The sequence below is a fragment of the Pelobates fuscus genome, chromosome 3 (assembly GCF_036172605.1).
Source record: "Pelobates fuscus isolate aPelFus1 chromosome 3, aPelFus1.pri, whole genome shotgun sequence".
Taxonomy (NCBI): domain Eukaryota; kingdom Metazoa; phylum Chordata; class Amphibia; order Anura; family Pelobatidae; genus Pelobates; species Pelobates fuscus.
Genome location: NC_086319.1, coordinates 223,658,566 through 223,673,766, shown reverse-complemented (window position 1 = coordinate 223,673,766; position 15,201 = coordinate 223,658,566). Strand labels below are relative to the sequence as shown.

Below are 15,201 nucleotides of genomic sequence, written 5' to 3'. Positions count from 1 at the left end.
TAATTTTTGTGTGATTTTGTTGTCAGCACATTCAACTATGTAAAGAACAAAGTATTTTAGAAGAATATTTGATTCATTCAGATCTAGGATGTGTTATTTTTGTGTTCCCTTTATTTATTTGAGCAGTGTATATACATCCGGTTACCTTAAGAGTTCTATTATTTCCAGCATAATGTTTTATGTTTGTAAAGGTATTTCATATGATAGGCACAATTTGTAGGTTGTACTACAGTTCGTTAAGATTACATTTTCTATATTTCTTAAGTTTAAAAAAAATAAATTCATTAATATCCGTTATTCTCTTCCCTCGCGCCCAGCAGTTCCAGCAGCAGAAAGCCAACAACTGAGCTACAGCTCCAACTAACCCTTACAAGGTTATTACCTAAAGTTAGAATTGACGGGAATTTGAAAAGGAATGCAAAGTGAATTTTGAAATTTAGGCAAAAATAGCCAAATTTGAAAAATTCTCCAACTAAATTCTGTTTTCAGTATGACTATTTTGACCTTAAATGTTAAATTAACTTTGCATTCCCCGTAATTGTCACTTGAGTGAATAACCCTCATGACCATATTATGGGATAATCTCTACAATGCTACAGTTACAATTAAATAAGGGAGTCACTTCCTGGTTTGTTGAGAGCTCACTAGAAGAGATGTCTAGTTTAAGAATTTATAACAATTACAACTTCTAATGAGAGTATGTAATATTTTTTTATTGTTTGTTTTGCTTTATTTTCATGCATTATTTATATAATGCATGAAAATAATGCGTGTACTTTATCCTGTAGTGTCCCTAAAGTAGAAATTAGTGGGAAATATAAATGTCTGTCTTTAAGGTTACATTTAATAAAATAATCAAACTAAATATCTATTGGCTAGTAAAAATATAATGTATTGAAATATATTGTGCACAAATATGACAATTTTGGTTCTCTAGTTCAATCTAATCTGAGGCAGTTAGGATGAGGAGTTGTGTAATTCTTAGGATAGTAAATGTAATGAATCACCACTTGATATTTTGCAACTGAAATGACATTCATCTATTTGTCATGTTGGAGATTTTTATAAATATAAAAGAGACATAAAACAATCAAGACTAAAGTACATATTTCATGCAGTTATTCCCACATGCTGTTTTTAGCAAATATTACACAGTGTAACATCATATGAGAGATATAAAATACATCTGAAAAAGGTTTTGTTTTCAAATTTTTTTTAGTGGACTTCTATAATGTTTTTATGAAAAAAAAAAAGTAATGGGCACCAGGGCACATTAAAAAAACACTATAGCAAAGCGAATACAAACATGTGCTAGAGTGTCCTAGTACCAAGATGATAACAAAGCCAATCCAATGCATCCCCATAGGGCTAATGCACATGCATGGCAAATTGCTGCGCTATTTTGTATTGAATGAATGCATCTCTATAGGAAGTATTCAGTATCTCCATGCACAGAGTGGAGACACTGAATGTAGGTCCTGGAAAGAGTGACGGCCACTAGAGGTGGACTTAGGCAGCAATGTAAGCACTGGCCTTTTTTTCGAAAAGGCAGCGTTTACAGTAATCAGCCACAGGGACAGAATTTACGCCAAGAACCACTATATTAAGCTGTAGTAGTTCTGATGACTATAGTGTCTCTTTAACATATTTTTTAATTTTTTGTAAATCTTTATTTTTGGTCGTACATGATGCAAGGATATGTAGAACACACAATGAAGCATATATCATGACATTGGAAACAGTTAGGGACACCACTATGCATCATTTCGAAGGAAACGGCAAGATATTTTATGTTAAGGGTATGGTACTGCGCCTTTTCAATTACATGAGTAGGAAAAGTAGTCAGCGGAGAGACAAAGCGGCATATTATAAAAATCTGGCTACACTGACTGACTATGCAAAGGGTGTGAACGAGAATATATACGATTGATTACATGCTGGGCTTATTAGGTAAAAGGTTAAGCAGAACACTTGTCTGACTAGGTGGAGAATGTTATCGGGATTAAACGGTTGCATTACGTGCTAGACAAATCAGTAGATTGGTTAAGCATAAAAATGATGCCACCGGTGCCCTGCACTCTCTGTCAAGACTGCCTTATGAGTTAAAGTAGTATAATGTGCCGGCCGCCCAGACCCAGCATTCGCTATTGATTGTGCTACTCGGACTATGCTAGACATGGGAAAGTAAATAAACGTAATATGGGTGAGCAAAGCAGAGTTTGTGGTAAGAGTTGGTTAAATAGCTGGTGTGAGAGTGCACCCCATCATCTCTGTAGTGCAGTGCTCTGTGGGAGTACTGCATGGTACAGCTCGCTGGTCAGAATATCCACGGTCAGCCTATTCCCCTGCTGGGCAAAGTGGTGGAAGGCTTGTTGGGATCCTGTAGGGTGGCAGTGCGGCCGAGGCAGAGGCCTCTCTACAGTTCCAGGCCCAGTGGCAGGTCTGCATCTTCTCTCCACAGACTCTGAAGCTCTGTGAGGCCGTGTCATTCCCTCTGCGGGTGCTGCGGAAGGCCATGGTGTTTTGCCATGGTCTTACTGCAATGTGGGCAATGCTTTGGAGGAGTTCTCCGGGCGACCTTAGGCCTGATTAAATATTCTGTCCAATTGTGTCAGTGCATTGTCCTCAGAGTTGTCACTCAGTTGATGAAATGCGTGCACTTATGACCAGGGTGCGCCTAGTATGTTCCGGGCTGGAGGCTTGGTGGACGGCAAGAGGCAGTGTAGTTGTGCGCATATGGACGGTGGGGACCGGGATGTCCCCCGCCGGGTCCATAGGAGGGGGAACGGGTATCCACGCTGGTGTGTGCAGCAGGATACAGTGGCAGGGGAGCATCCGTCTCCCTCACTCCGTCTTTTAGGCCGCAAGCTCCAGTTTGGCGAGACTGGTGAGTAACATCACTTTTGCGGTGCCATCTTGTACGTCTCCCGGTCCTCTGTCGATTGAGTTTCAAAGTAAGCCGGTTCGCAGCCTTTACCAGCGTAGAAATCGGGTAAGTTTGCACAACAGTGCTGGAGCTGCAGACACACGCGTCTGCTCGTCTCTGCGGTGAAGCCCGGCCCCCTGCTCTTTAACATATTTTACAAAACCATTAAGGTGCAACACAACCACAGAAACTATTTCTAATGCAAGCACTGAACCTCTACATGTTAACAGTAAGGAAGACACTCTAGCGTTAGTTTTAAACAGACTTTTGCTTCCCCAGTTGCAGTGTTTGCAGTGGATCTTTACATACCTTGGAGAAATATAGTGAGGAGCCTGATGAAATGACTCCACAGCCTTGTTCTGGTTTAACAATTTCTCCTCCAACAACTTCTTGCCAGTATGTGTCCCAGCCATTCAAGCCTTCAAAGTCAGACATCACAGTGGATGGAAGTGATGTTTCTGGGAGGCACTGTGAGTCTTGAAAGCCAGAGTCACACCTTAACACGTGGAAGCACATAAGATTAGAGCAGTGTGTGTTGAAGAATATTCTACTAGTGATTTTATTATTTAAGACACTCTTCCTGCAGCTGCAACTAATAATACGGTTGTAAAAAAACTTTTTTTTTTTCTAGAACGGAATCTTAGGAGAATTAACAGGGGAATTTTAAAATGTATTCCCAAATATCCAAGCAAGAAAAAAAGCATAACTTTTTCATTTATTAAATATTTAATCCAAAAACTGGACCAGTGAAAAGACAGATTTGTTAATGTAGATCTTTTGCTTTGTTATTTGCTTTGTCATTGTCGTCCACCAAATTGCTGTTTCCACAAGTTACGATGTAAAAGTTAATATGATCAGATTCAAAGGTTAACTTCTAACACTAATAAAAGAAAAATGAGACTATGCTATAGGTGTAATTGAAATAGCATGTAAGAAAAGGCAAGTTGAAATAAAATACACAAGTAGGACATAATTCATCTTACCGGCATATCCCATGATCACACCATCCATGCCCACTGCACATGTTTGGGCATTGTTGTCCAATGTAAATATTGTCTAAAGCCCACTCATCTTCAGATGTATAATATCTTTGGCTCCAACGGAAACGAGTTGCACTGGACCTGAAAAGACAGTGAGAAAGAAGTTAAAAAAAAAATGTAACTGGAAAATTTTATTTTGGCAATACATTACCTAATTCATTATTTGGAATCAGGCACAATAAAATTCAGCAACGCATATAACATATTGAATAAGCTTTTAAAACAATGGATAAAGCCCCTGGGAGTTCCAATAGAATATGCACAATTTTAGGGCTCACCTGAGGATGATGCTGCACATGACACACACAGATTATATTGCATTAGCTTAAGAAAACACAAGGCTAGATACGGGAAAAACTCCTCATCCTCAGATTGATCTGATGCCTATTTAGAATTCCTTAAAGTCACTTATAATTGTAACCAATGGTAGTTGGTCTATTTTTGTTGCAATAAAAAAAAAAAAAAAAATCAACTGCTCTAGATTATCCTCCAACCCACAAGCAGAGCGGTGTGACAAGAAATAGACGACCATGGCCAATTTTAGAGGATGAGGACTTGGTTCCATACACACTCATACTTTTTTGATAAGAAATTATAATGCATCTCTTCACTTTAGGTTTATTTATTATATAATGAATTATGGTCAGCTGGTGACTACTAATAATTTATGTAAAATGGCCTAATTGGAAAAAGAATCCAACTTAACGGGATATGTAGGGAATAATTCCCTGACACCATATGATGTTTCTGACCAATTCTACTGGATTTGATATGCTATTGCAGAACGGTAGCTGTAGTTGGAGTTTGAGAGCTGGGCTTAACTGTGTGTGTTTGTAAATGCAGAATATGCCAATTTACATATCTCCACCCAATACTATGCAAATTAAACTATTACCATCCAATACATAACTTAATTCCAGATCAATGTATTTTGATTGACACTGCCACAGTAGAAAATTGGAAAACAAAAGTTATATCTGACTTGCTTAAAATGTGTCCATTTAAGAAAGATGAGCCAGTTTTCCATAAACGCCACGATTCTGTAATTACATTTAGTCAATTAAGTGGAATCATTCATTTTACCATTACATGTTGATTTGCCTATGAAGTGACAAAGTGGCAGGTGTTGTATATCATTGCAAGCTTTACTTGTAAATTCATCCTTATGTGAGAGAATTAATTTACAACGCAACCATTAAAAGGCAGATTGCACTTTTCTGCATCTCTTCCTTAATTGAATACAAGATTTATTTGAAATGTGACACATGTAATATCAGTAAACTGCATTTCATTGAAAATGTGTTTAAGGAGATAGAATAACTCTGTCATCCAGCTTATAAATATAAGCTCAAAATAGCTAATACAACAGATTTCTTAGTGGCTTTCATATGGAATTTAGTATGATCTTCTTGAAAATGATTTCTTCATAGGTTAATGGAAAGGATTCTGGTTCAGAATCACTTTTCCTTTGCATTCTACAGTCAAATAGTTGATTTATGCTAAATGGAATAGACCTGAGAAAAGCTGTCTCTCCAAGGAAAAGTCCCCAGTTTCAAAGATTGATGCACCAGTTATCAACTTACCAGAATACTACTCTTCCCATAGACAGTATGGTGTCACTGAGGTTCAGATCTAGTGAAAGCATATCTGGGTATTGTTAAGGTTACCACCCTGCTGAGGCTTTGATTTCTGTCTTCCAAGACCTTAAAGGGACACTATAGTCACCAGAACAACTACAGCTTATTGAATTTGTTCTGGTAAGTAGAATCATTGCTGCCTAAAATGCATCCAAACATTCAGTATCTTCTCCCTCTGCATGCAGACACTGAACTTTCCTCATTCATTGATTCAATTCATCTCTATGAGGAGATGTTGATTGGCCAGGGCTGTGTTTGAATTGTGCTGGCTCTGCCCCTGATCTGTCTATTTGTCAGTCTCAGCCAATCCTATGGGGAAGCATTGTGATTGGATCAGGCTACCACTTCTGCTGATGTCAGCAGGCAGTGGGCAGGTCTAAAGGAAACAGTAAGCAGCTGCAGACTTGAATACAAGTAAGATTGTACTATATTTAGGGAGGCATGAGGGGAACAAGGTGGCTAGATGGTGGTTTTAACCCTATAGAGTCAGGAATACATGTTTGTGTTTACTGGCTTTATAGTGCTCCTTTAAGGTTTGCATGGATAACATACAACAAGATAGATATCACCAGAGGAAAAGTAGAGATCACCTCTTAGACTCTATCAAACATTTTGAGACTGCCTTAAGATTTTACTTCTGACAATTATCTAGTCATCACCAAGAGTCCAGCTAAAAGCCTTGCATTATCAGTGGCCTCAAGGAGAAAACTGTGGCCAAACTCATGGGGAGTTAATATACTTCAAAAGCAAAACCTGTGCACACTCCCATTCCAGGGTGATCTCCTTTTTGGCAAGGTCTTAGATAAAGCAATTCAGAAGGCAGTGGAAGGAAAGAAGGCCTTTCATCCCAAGATAAGTAAAATATCATCTCATCTCATTTGTCCTGGAAAGATAGATGCAACAGAGAATGGGCTTTTTGTGAGAGTAGATCCTGCAAGCAGGGAAGAGAGTACTCCTGATCAGCCCTATGGAGATCTCAGGAGTCTACTTCTAACTATAGAGGATCTAGAGGAAGAAGTACTAGGCAATCATTTAAAATGTTCTGATAGTTTGCTCAAGTCAGTTGTTTAGGAAAAAGTCTATTTGTTCTTCTTTCAGGTTCTAGAAAAAGAGACGCACAGCTGAGAAATATTTGTAAAGCAGCCATTTGGTGTTCATCATTTGACATTCTTATTCTAAGTCAGAATTTTGTAGAAGTGAATAAATAAAATTTAAAGTGAAGAAGCATTGTGAGATCTGTATATTTTTACTGCTTTTCCTTGGAACTTGGGTATGGGCCATAAGTGATGCTGCCATGTTTAGCCAGGAAATGAGAAAATGTATAACAATACATTTAATAATACTTAAAAAACAAAACAAAAAACAATCAGCGGTCTTCAGGACAGCCTAGGTGGACAAATGCTGCACATTAATCCTTTCGTTGTGCGAGGGAGCACAAAGTGGTGGTCTAGCTTTTGCCGCTGCCTCTCACTACTACTACTTATTGTGGAAGCAGGGGATGGGCTACGTATGGGTCAAGGTCCTCCAAAAATCTGGTATAGTCAGAAGTGCAATCTCATTATACTAAATAAGACCAGGGACTGATGCTATTAACCTTTTTTTCACTATAATGGAATATGGTTGTATGTATCTGGGTAATTATGAAAGTATATTTTGGTCTTAAAGACAGAAATTACATGAATTATACATTAATTACTCCAATCATGAAAACACGATGCCATCAACGTGTCTCTGATAAGGCTCATACATAGGCAGCGGATACTTCTCTTACTCATTGGTTGGCCTTTGCTCCCCAACAAAGTAAAAGTACACACCTTTTCATAGCAATTATCAGCATTGATATGAATTCCTACCAGCCTGAAACATAATCATTATACACCTATGGTATTTACTGAACTGCACATAGGGTATACTAATAGTTTTACTATTTTCTACAACTATAACCTGTATAACCATGTATTTACAATCTTACCAGGTTTTTTGTGGTAGGGGCAATGTGATTCTTCTCCAGTGAGTGAACTCACTTGAGTGGTAAATACTTGCTGAGGTGAACTCCTGGCAGCTGGGCATGCTTGGGAGGCATTCCTACAAAGTATAAGATCAAAGAATTAAAACAAATTCTCAGAAACAGTCTCAGAACAGTAAAAAGGATGGCGGAGACACTCATTGTTGTGTGAAGCATGGTTAAAGCACTAAGTGCTACATTAAGCAAGGTGATCAGCATTTTTGAGGCATGAAGTGGGCAATCAGTGTTGTGTGAAGCATAGTGGTGGCACTTGGCATTGTGGCAAGCATGGTGTGGGTACACAACATTGTTTCAAGTATAGTGTGGACTCTCTGCTGTGCATAAAGCTTGGTGTTGACACTCGGCATTGTGTGAAGCATGATGGTGGAACTCTGCATTGTGTAAGCATGGTGTTGACACTTGGCATTGTGTGAAGCATGATGGTAGCAGTCTGCATTGTGTGAAGGATGGTGGTGGCACTCAGCATTGTGTGAAGCATGATGGTGGAACTCTGCATTGTGTGAAGAGTTGTGGTTTCACTCAGCATTGTGTAAAGCATGGTGTGGACTCTCACAACTGTGTAATGCAGGGTGTAGTCTCTGTGTATTGCATTACGCATGATGTAGACACTTATGACTGTATGAAGAATGGTCTCGGCATTTAACATTGAGTCAAGAAATGTGCGCACACTAAGTTTTGTGTGGAGCATAGCAAACCCACTCAGCATTCTGTAAATTATGGATATTAAATAGTAAAGATAAGGAAATAGAGAAAACAAATGGTATGAGGAAAGAAAAGCTTAAAGGTTTTATTTATTTTTTCAAGCTTATTTCTTTTTTCAGAAATACTGCATAACGAACACTTTCCCAAAGGACCTTGTATCTTTTCTGCTTTCAGTTCCCCCTGTCCAATATTTGCTATTGTATAATTTACTGGGATGAGAAGTGCAGGGAAGGTAAGTATAAAACACACTAACCTTTACAACACCTCCTACTACATATACAGCCATCTTCCCATGAGGCTCCAGGTGCATCATACTTATAGGGGAATCAACCTCTAAAGTGTCATACCAGTGTATGTGGGGATTGTTGGCATAGAGTTGTTGCATCCTCAAGGCATGTGCCTCTGTGCATTATATATGTTAAAAGTAACACCACAATGCCCAAATGTTAAAGGCACACCCCAGTGCCCAAATAAAACTAAAAATCATTATTTAGTATATATAATCTCGATAAAAACATTTTATTTGGGGCATATCTAAAAAAACTGCTTGACAAAGCTGCAGATCTCTTGCAAGCCGTCCCCTTCTTCCCCAGGCAAGACGTTCTGGTGCTGTCCAATCACAGACTTTCCACTGCAACTATTTACAAGGAATAGTTGTATGACAGCCAGGCTGCGTGGTTAATTTAAAAAAATGCTAATTTCTATTGAAATCTGAACTTTTAGTAAAATGAAAAAAGAGGACACAGAAACTTAAGTGCTTTAGGTGTGTATAAAGTGGTCCTTTAATCAACCGCATTTTTACAAATAATGTTTTATTTAGATATAAAGTTGTGCAAAAAACCCTTAAAGTGTCAGTTCTTCTTTAACACCAGTGTTATTTACAGTTTAAACTAATGTTACAAACTGTAAATATATATATATTTTTTTACCAACTCAGAAGTAAGTCGCTCATTGTCATTACCACGTAGGTGACGATATGACCTGTTTTCAAAAGGTTTATTCCTATCCTGTAACACTCCATAATTCTATAAAACAAATTCCAGACCATAGTACACAGAAAGATTTTACAAGTAAATAACTGGAAAATTAAGTTGTTTGCAAGCAACAAGTTGCCAAATGAACACATATTTTCCCCAGCATGCTTACAGGCATTTATACACTAAAACAATTATGTTAATGTATTTTCTTCCAATAAATATGGACTATGCTGTTTAGTAAGTTAATAAAATAATGATAATATTTCTAGTTTATGTGGTGAACAGCATTTCCGCACATTTTACAGTCTAGAACTCTCAACACTTGTTAAACCCATTATTTAATTCTCTGTGTATATGAAAATGTTTTGAACAGTGTCAGCAGGCCTGCTTTCTGATCTAGCCAACATCATATGCATCACTACTTACAACTCTGATTCACGAGAGACCATATTTTCAAGGGCAGAGCCGGCCACAAAAAGAATAAACACAGCTCTTAATGCTGTCGTCCAAATATTTTCAATAATTACGTTTCCCTGAATGAATGTGGACCATTAGTAAGACGTTAAACAGCATCAAAAACCTCTCCAACTGAAATTTTTTGTTTGTCGGTCAAATTGCTCCCAAAAAGTCATTTGCGTTCATTATTATCCTTTTATCGAGAAAACACCTGGTGGTGTGGCAAAAGTAATTAAGCAGCAGGCTTTCTGCTCAGCACTCAGTCATCAGGACCAATTTGAGATAACACAAACACAATGGGACCAAACATACACTATTCCTCAGTGCCTAAAAAAAAAAAAAAACTACGACAAAAACGCTTCATAGCAACTGTTTTTTTAAGATAATCGGAGGTCTGCTGCTAAGTTCATTCAGTGAAACATAAAATAATACAATATGGGCATTTACATATCTTGATAATGTTTGAGAGGATTATAATTTTTGATGTACACAGAGCTGCTAAAATGCAAATTTAGGTTAGCTGTAGGAAGTCCCAGCCTTGCTTTAACATGTCATGTATGCCATTTGAAATGAAACATTTTTGCTGATGAATTCTTTAAAGAGTTTTGTATTTATTGCAGCTAGTGTTTGTCCAACTGGTGACTACAGAGGATAACTAATATCTTCCTCATATATTTGCAGATGGAAAAAACTGTTCAAATGACCATAGTTGTTATATAAACACTGTACCGCCATCCTTGAGATATACAGACAGAATGTCTGATTTCATGTTTAAATATAACAATGAGTTATTTTATGTTTCTGCAGATGAAGACTCTGTAATTGTCAAATAGATAACATTAAATTGATGGTTATGATTTATACAGAAACAACAGTTAACTGCCATGTTTATTACAATTATTGCCCACAATGCAACAGTAACGCATATTTTATTTGAACTGTTTCAGCTTGCACAGAATAAATATTAGCAGAGGGATGACTGGTTTATTCAGATGCATCAAGGATAAGGCTTAAAACAATGTTCCCTTTTCGGCAATAGAAGCATTTGTTAAAGATCAGAAAAGCGAATAATCTCAATATTAGCACTCTCAAGATTTGAACAGAAATTCAGATTGACGCACACAAGCCAAAATGCATTAAGTGAATATAGAATCAAATTGTAGCAGTTCCATTCTTTGGTTTTCAGGGTGATATGTGTATTAATTTGGTGTACATACACGTACTAGTGTGAAGTTGCAATCAATTTATTATGAGCTTGTTTGCTATGCAAGAGTATAAGAGGAAACCATTTTGCTTTTTAGCAGCTCAGTATACATTTTTGAGGCTAACATTACATTTACTGTTACAATGATCTTTGGAAATAAAACATAGAAAATACAGGGCGCCACAGTCACTATAAGGGTAATCTGATAGATGGGGTTAAAGAAGAGTAAAAAGTAGAGTGGATAAAATAAGAATTTATTGAAAATATTGAACAATATCAGCACACAATATGTGCAATGGATAAAAGATAAAAAAGAGCGACAATGGGCTACAGGTCCCTTAAGTATAGCAGCTCAATACAGTAAAGTACAATGGTGCATACAAATTATGAAAAAGTGCAAATGCTAAAGTGCAAAATCACCACAAGTGAAGGGGCAAAAAAAACAAATCACTAATGAAGATTAAAAACAGCACAGATGCTCCTGAGGAAGTCACACGGACGAAACGCGTTGAGCAACAGCTGAGACCCTGTATTTTGGTAGTAGCAGTCTCTTTTTATGTACTTTGGTTATCATTGGTTGTGCTGCATTTGTATTTTACTAAGTGCTGTTTTTAATCTTCATTAGTGATTTGGTTTTTTGCCTCTTCACTTGTGGTGATTTTGCACTTTAGCATTTGCACTTTTTCATAATTTGTATGCACCATTGTACTTTACTGTATTGAGCTGCTATACTTAAGGGACCTGTAGCCCATTGTCGCTCTTTTTTATCTTTTATCCATTGCACATATTGTGTGCTGATATTGTTCAATATTTTCAATAAATTCTTATTTTATCCACTCTACTAATTACTCTTCTTTAACCCCATCTATCAGATTACCCTTATAGTGACTGTGGCGCCCTGTACTTTCTACGTTTTATTTGCATTCTTTGTTTAAGGTTGGAGTGACCTGTATACAGAGGCTTGCCTGCACTTGGGTCTCACTACCATTCACCCGCCCTTTTCTACTATTACAATGATCTTTGGAACTGTATCTAAATTATGTAAACTACAAAATCAACAGCTGTGTATCAGAACAAATTCAAATAGCACACTGACAGCAGTCTGCTCTTTTAAATATCTAGGTATGTTGCTAGACCCCAATCTATCCTTTGGCCTTCCCATTGAAAAAAAATCTCTTCAACACTTACCCAAAACTAGGTGCCCTGTACAGAAACAAATCCTGCCTAACCCCAACAGTAAGGAAACAGATAGTGCAGAATGTAATTACTTTACCCACCACTGTGACATGTTAAAAGAGCTAAACTGGCTATCGCTGGAATCCCAACGCACTCTTCATCTCTTCAGCCTTGTGCATAAGAGCATTTCTTGGAAGCTGCCACCCTACCTATAACCTCCGATCCAGTACTAGCACGATATTTAGCATACTGCAATGCAAAAATAAAGTGGCGCGATCCTCCTTTTCCTACAGTGCACCGCAATTATGGAATAACCTCATGGACACAGTCAAATCTTCATTCAATCTAAAATCTTTTAAGAGATCTATGGCTATATACCTCCGCACAGAATGTACCTGTCATGGTTGAATATATTTATTACCAATTATGTATTAAATCTATATATGTGTATATGTATAGTTTGTATATTGTATTTTTTTTATATTGTATCCTGTGGTAAAATATTTTATAAATAAATAAATAATTTACAGTATATCCATCACTTTATCAAATCCTAAATTGTATTGTTCAGAATATTTTACACATGTATGTCAAGACATTTTGGACAAATGTCATTATTTTGGTTCTTCCCCATCGGTTATAGATATTTTCTGTAAGCTTTATGAGGAGGAGTGATAACAGAACAGCAATATTAAAGGGAACACTCACTTTACAGATTTCTAATATAATGTTTACTTATTATCACTATATATTTGTGAGGTGTAATACAATTAAATGTAGAAATCTACGCCTCTATATTCTGCTACTGGGTGCCTTCACCTTAGACCATGTCAATAAATGGTACATGCTTGTCCTTTGCACCTCGCAGTCAGCATATAGAAAGCATACAGGGAGAAATGAAATAATAGGGGAAATTTGTCAAAGTGGTCTAAAAATTGGTGGAAAAATGTAAAAGAGACATGGAATATGCCTACTGATTCTATTAGTGTATTTGGTGATTGTTCCACTTTAATACAGAACTGAATACTTTGACGGATCTTCTAGACTGGTTGTCGATATCATTTGCTAAATTTTTAATATAAATTTATATGAAAATAGAGTATGTCATGAAAATGTTTAACACAAATTAAAGGGGATTTTTTTTCCAATGATATAAATTTCAGAGGATTGACAGTTCACCTTTAGGAACACAAAGGAAATTTGTTTTACTGAAGTGAATCTAAGCACTAAAATATAAACTCAAGATTGCAATAATAGCAATAAAAAAAACAAAACAAAAAAAAAACAGTTTAGATGTGTTTTGTTATGCCACAAAAGTGAGGAAGTAACAGTTCTGAATAAATAAGGTGCTGATATTTTTACAATGTAATCTATTGTTTATATCCGTTTGGGAATCAGTATCATAAAATGATTTCAAAGATAGTTTTTAGAACACTGCTACAGATCAGCTCAGCTGGAATCCCCTGGAAATAGAGTCAAGTCACATACATGTTAAATGAATAGGCACATGAAATGATGCACATTGATTAAATTAATAGAGAAATTATTTTGGAAAAATAATGCCCTTTTAATTAGGATAAGAAATGTGACTGTCAGAAGAGAAATAATGAGCTGTACATTAATTGCCTAGGTTCAGAACAAAGCTTATTGAAGTCTTTCAGTCAAATTCTAACAGCTTCCCTATGATAAAACCCAACAAGGGGGTTGCTTTCAATACAAGTTAGCTATTTGTATGGCTTATTTAACCTTATTATGAAATGCATTCAGTGTTTACTTGTGTGTTTGGAATGCACTGGTCAACATGGCGTGAAATGGTTTTACTTGAAATAGATTTAAAAGTGCAATATTTGGAATACATATTTGTGCATCATTTTCCTTACCTCTTGGACTAAATGCCATGTGAGACCATGATTGGTGGAATACTCTAGTTTCACTTGGTTATCCATGTGTGGGGTGAAGCGTTCACCGCATCCCATTACTAGGTTGAATTGTATCATGTATGAAGCTCCGATCTGCATTGACTGGGTCTCCACATAACGTGTGCTGGAAGCTTGCTTAGAGTCCCCTATGAAACTGGATATACAAAAAGTAAATGAAACACTATATTAAATACCATAAAATACCATACCATCCTCTTTGGTTTAGTTGGCTATAATGTAACAATGCTTTTTCACAGACAATGAAATTCATTTCTACTCATGGTTCTGCAAAGGCTAATAAACAGTCCAATATTAAATAGATACAGCACTCATTTAAAAATCAATAGAACAATCCTTAATACATTTACTCAAAGACTAAGACATCACCTGGATTTTAAAGTAGTTCCTATATCCCCATGTAGTACACAGAGTTAGACAACCTCTGGATCTCCAGACTAACTGAGCATTCCCATAATGCATAAACACGGGAGTTGTAGTTCACAAGAACACCCCAGTTTCCATAAATTATGCATGTAGGGCGGCATAATACTTTTCATTGGAACAAATTTAGTCATGCGTGCATTGGGCACCAGAGGTTGCAAATTAGCAAGAGATGATCAGAGTTGAGTATATTTTCATTTGTATTTCATTGCTTTATTTACTTATTGGCATTTTTGCAGTACATTATCTATGCCAGGTTCTCAAGGCACATTCCAGGATTAAGTTGTTTCCCAGTTCTATTGCGACGGCAAATAACGACAAAACCAACACTGTTCATGTGCCTTGAAGACTGGGTTAGGACCTCTGTAATGCAATAAAAAATAGTGTTCAACTGTAGCCCAAGATGTGTCTTTAAGTACACCATACCCCTTCAGCAATTATGGTAATATATATTTCTCATCTGTATAGTGCAGTTAACGATGTCATGACAGAGGGTGATTTATACATAACCAATGTTAGTTATTGCAGTGAAACACAAATCACAAATTGGCAAGGTGTCTGAGTGAGTATATTATTCATATTGATAGATCTATAGATATGTAAGCCTGAAATAAAAGCCAAATTGAGCTGTAGCAGGAGAGATCCCATAACACTTTATTAAAGACCTGGTGTGACCTTGGCAAGCCCCCTGGAGAGT

General features: G+C 36.9%; 1 protein-coding gene across 2 annotated transcripts in view; it reads right to left on the bottom strand.

Moving 5' to 3' along the window:
- The window catches only part of RELN (reelin), a 466,948-nt gene that overhangs the window by 116,194 nt on the left and 335,553 nt on the right, over positions 1-15,201 (bottom strand). For both annotated transcript variants that reach the window (XM_063448139.1, XM_063448140.1), the window contains exons 21-24: positions 14,025-14,217; positions 7,576-7,688; positions 3,910-4,047; positions 3,236-3,422 (exon numbers count right to left, since the gene is read on the bottom strand). In XM_063448139.1, the coding sequence (XP_063304209.1) occupies positions 3,236-3,422; positions 3,910-4,047; positions 7,576-7,688; positions 14,025-14,217 (631 nt within the window). The remainder of the gene's footprint in view (positions 1-3,235; positions 3,423-3,909; positions 4,048-7,575; positions 7,689-14,024; positions 14,218-15,201) is intronic.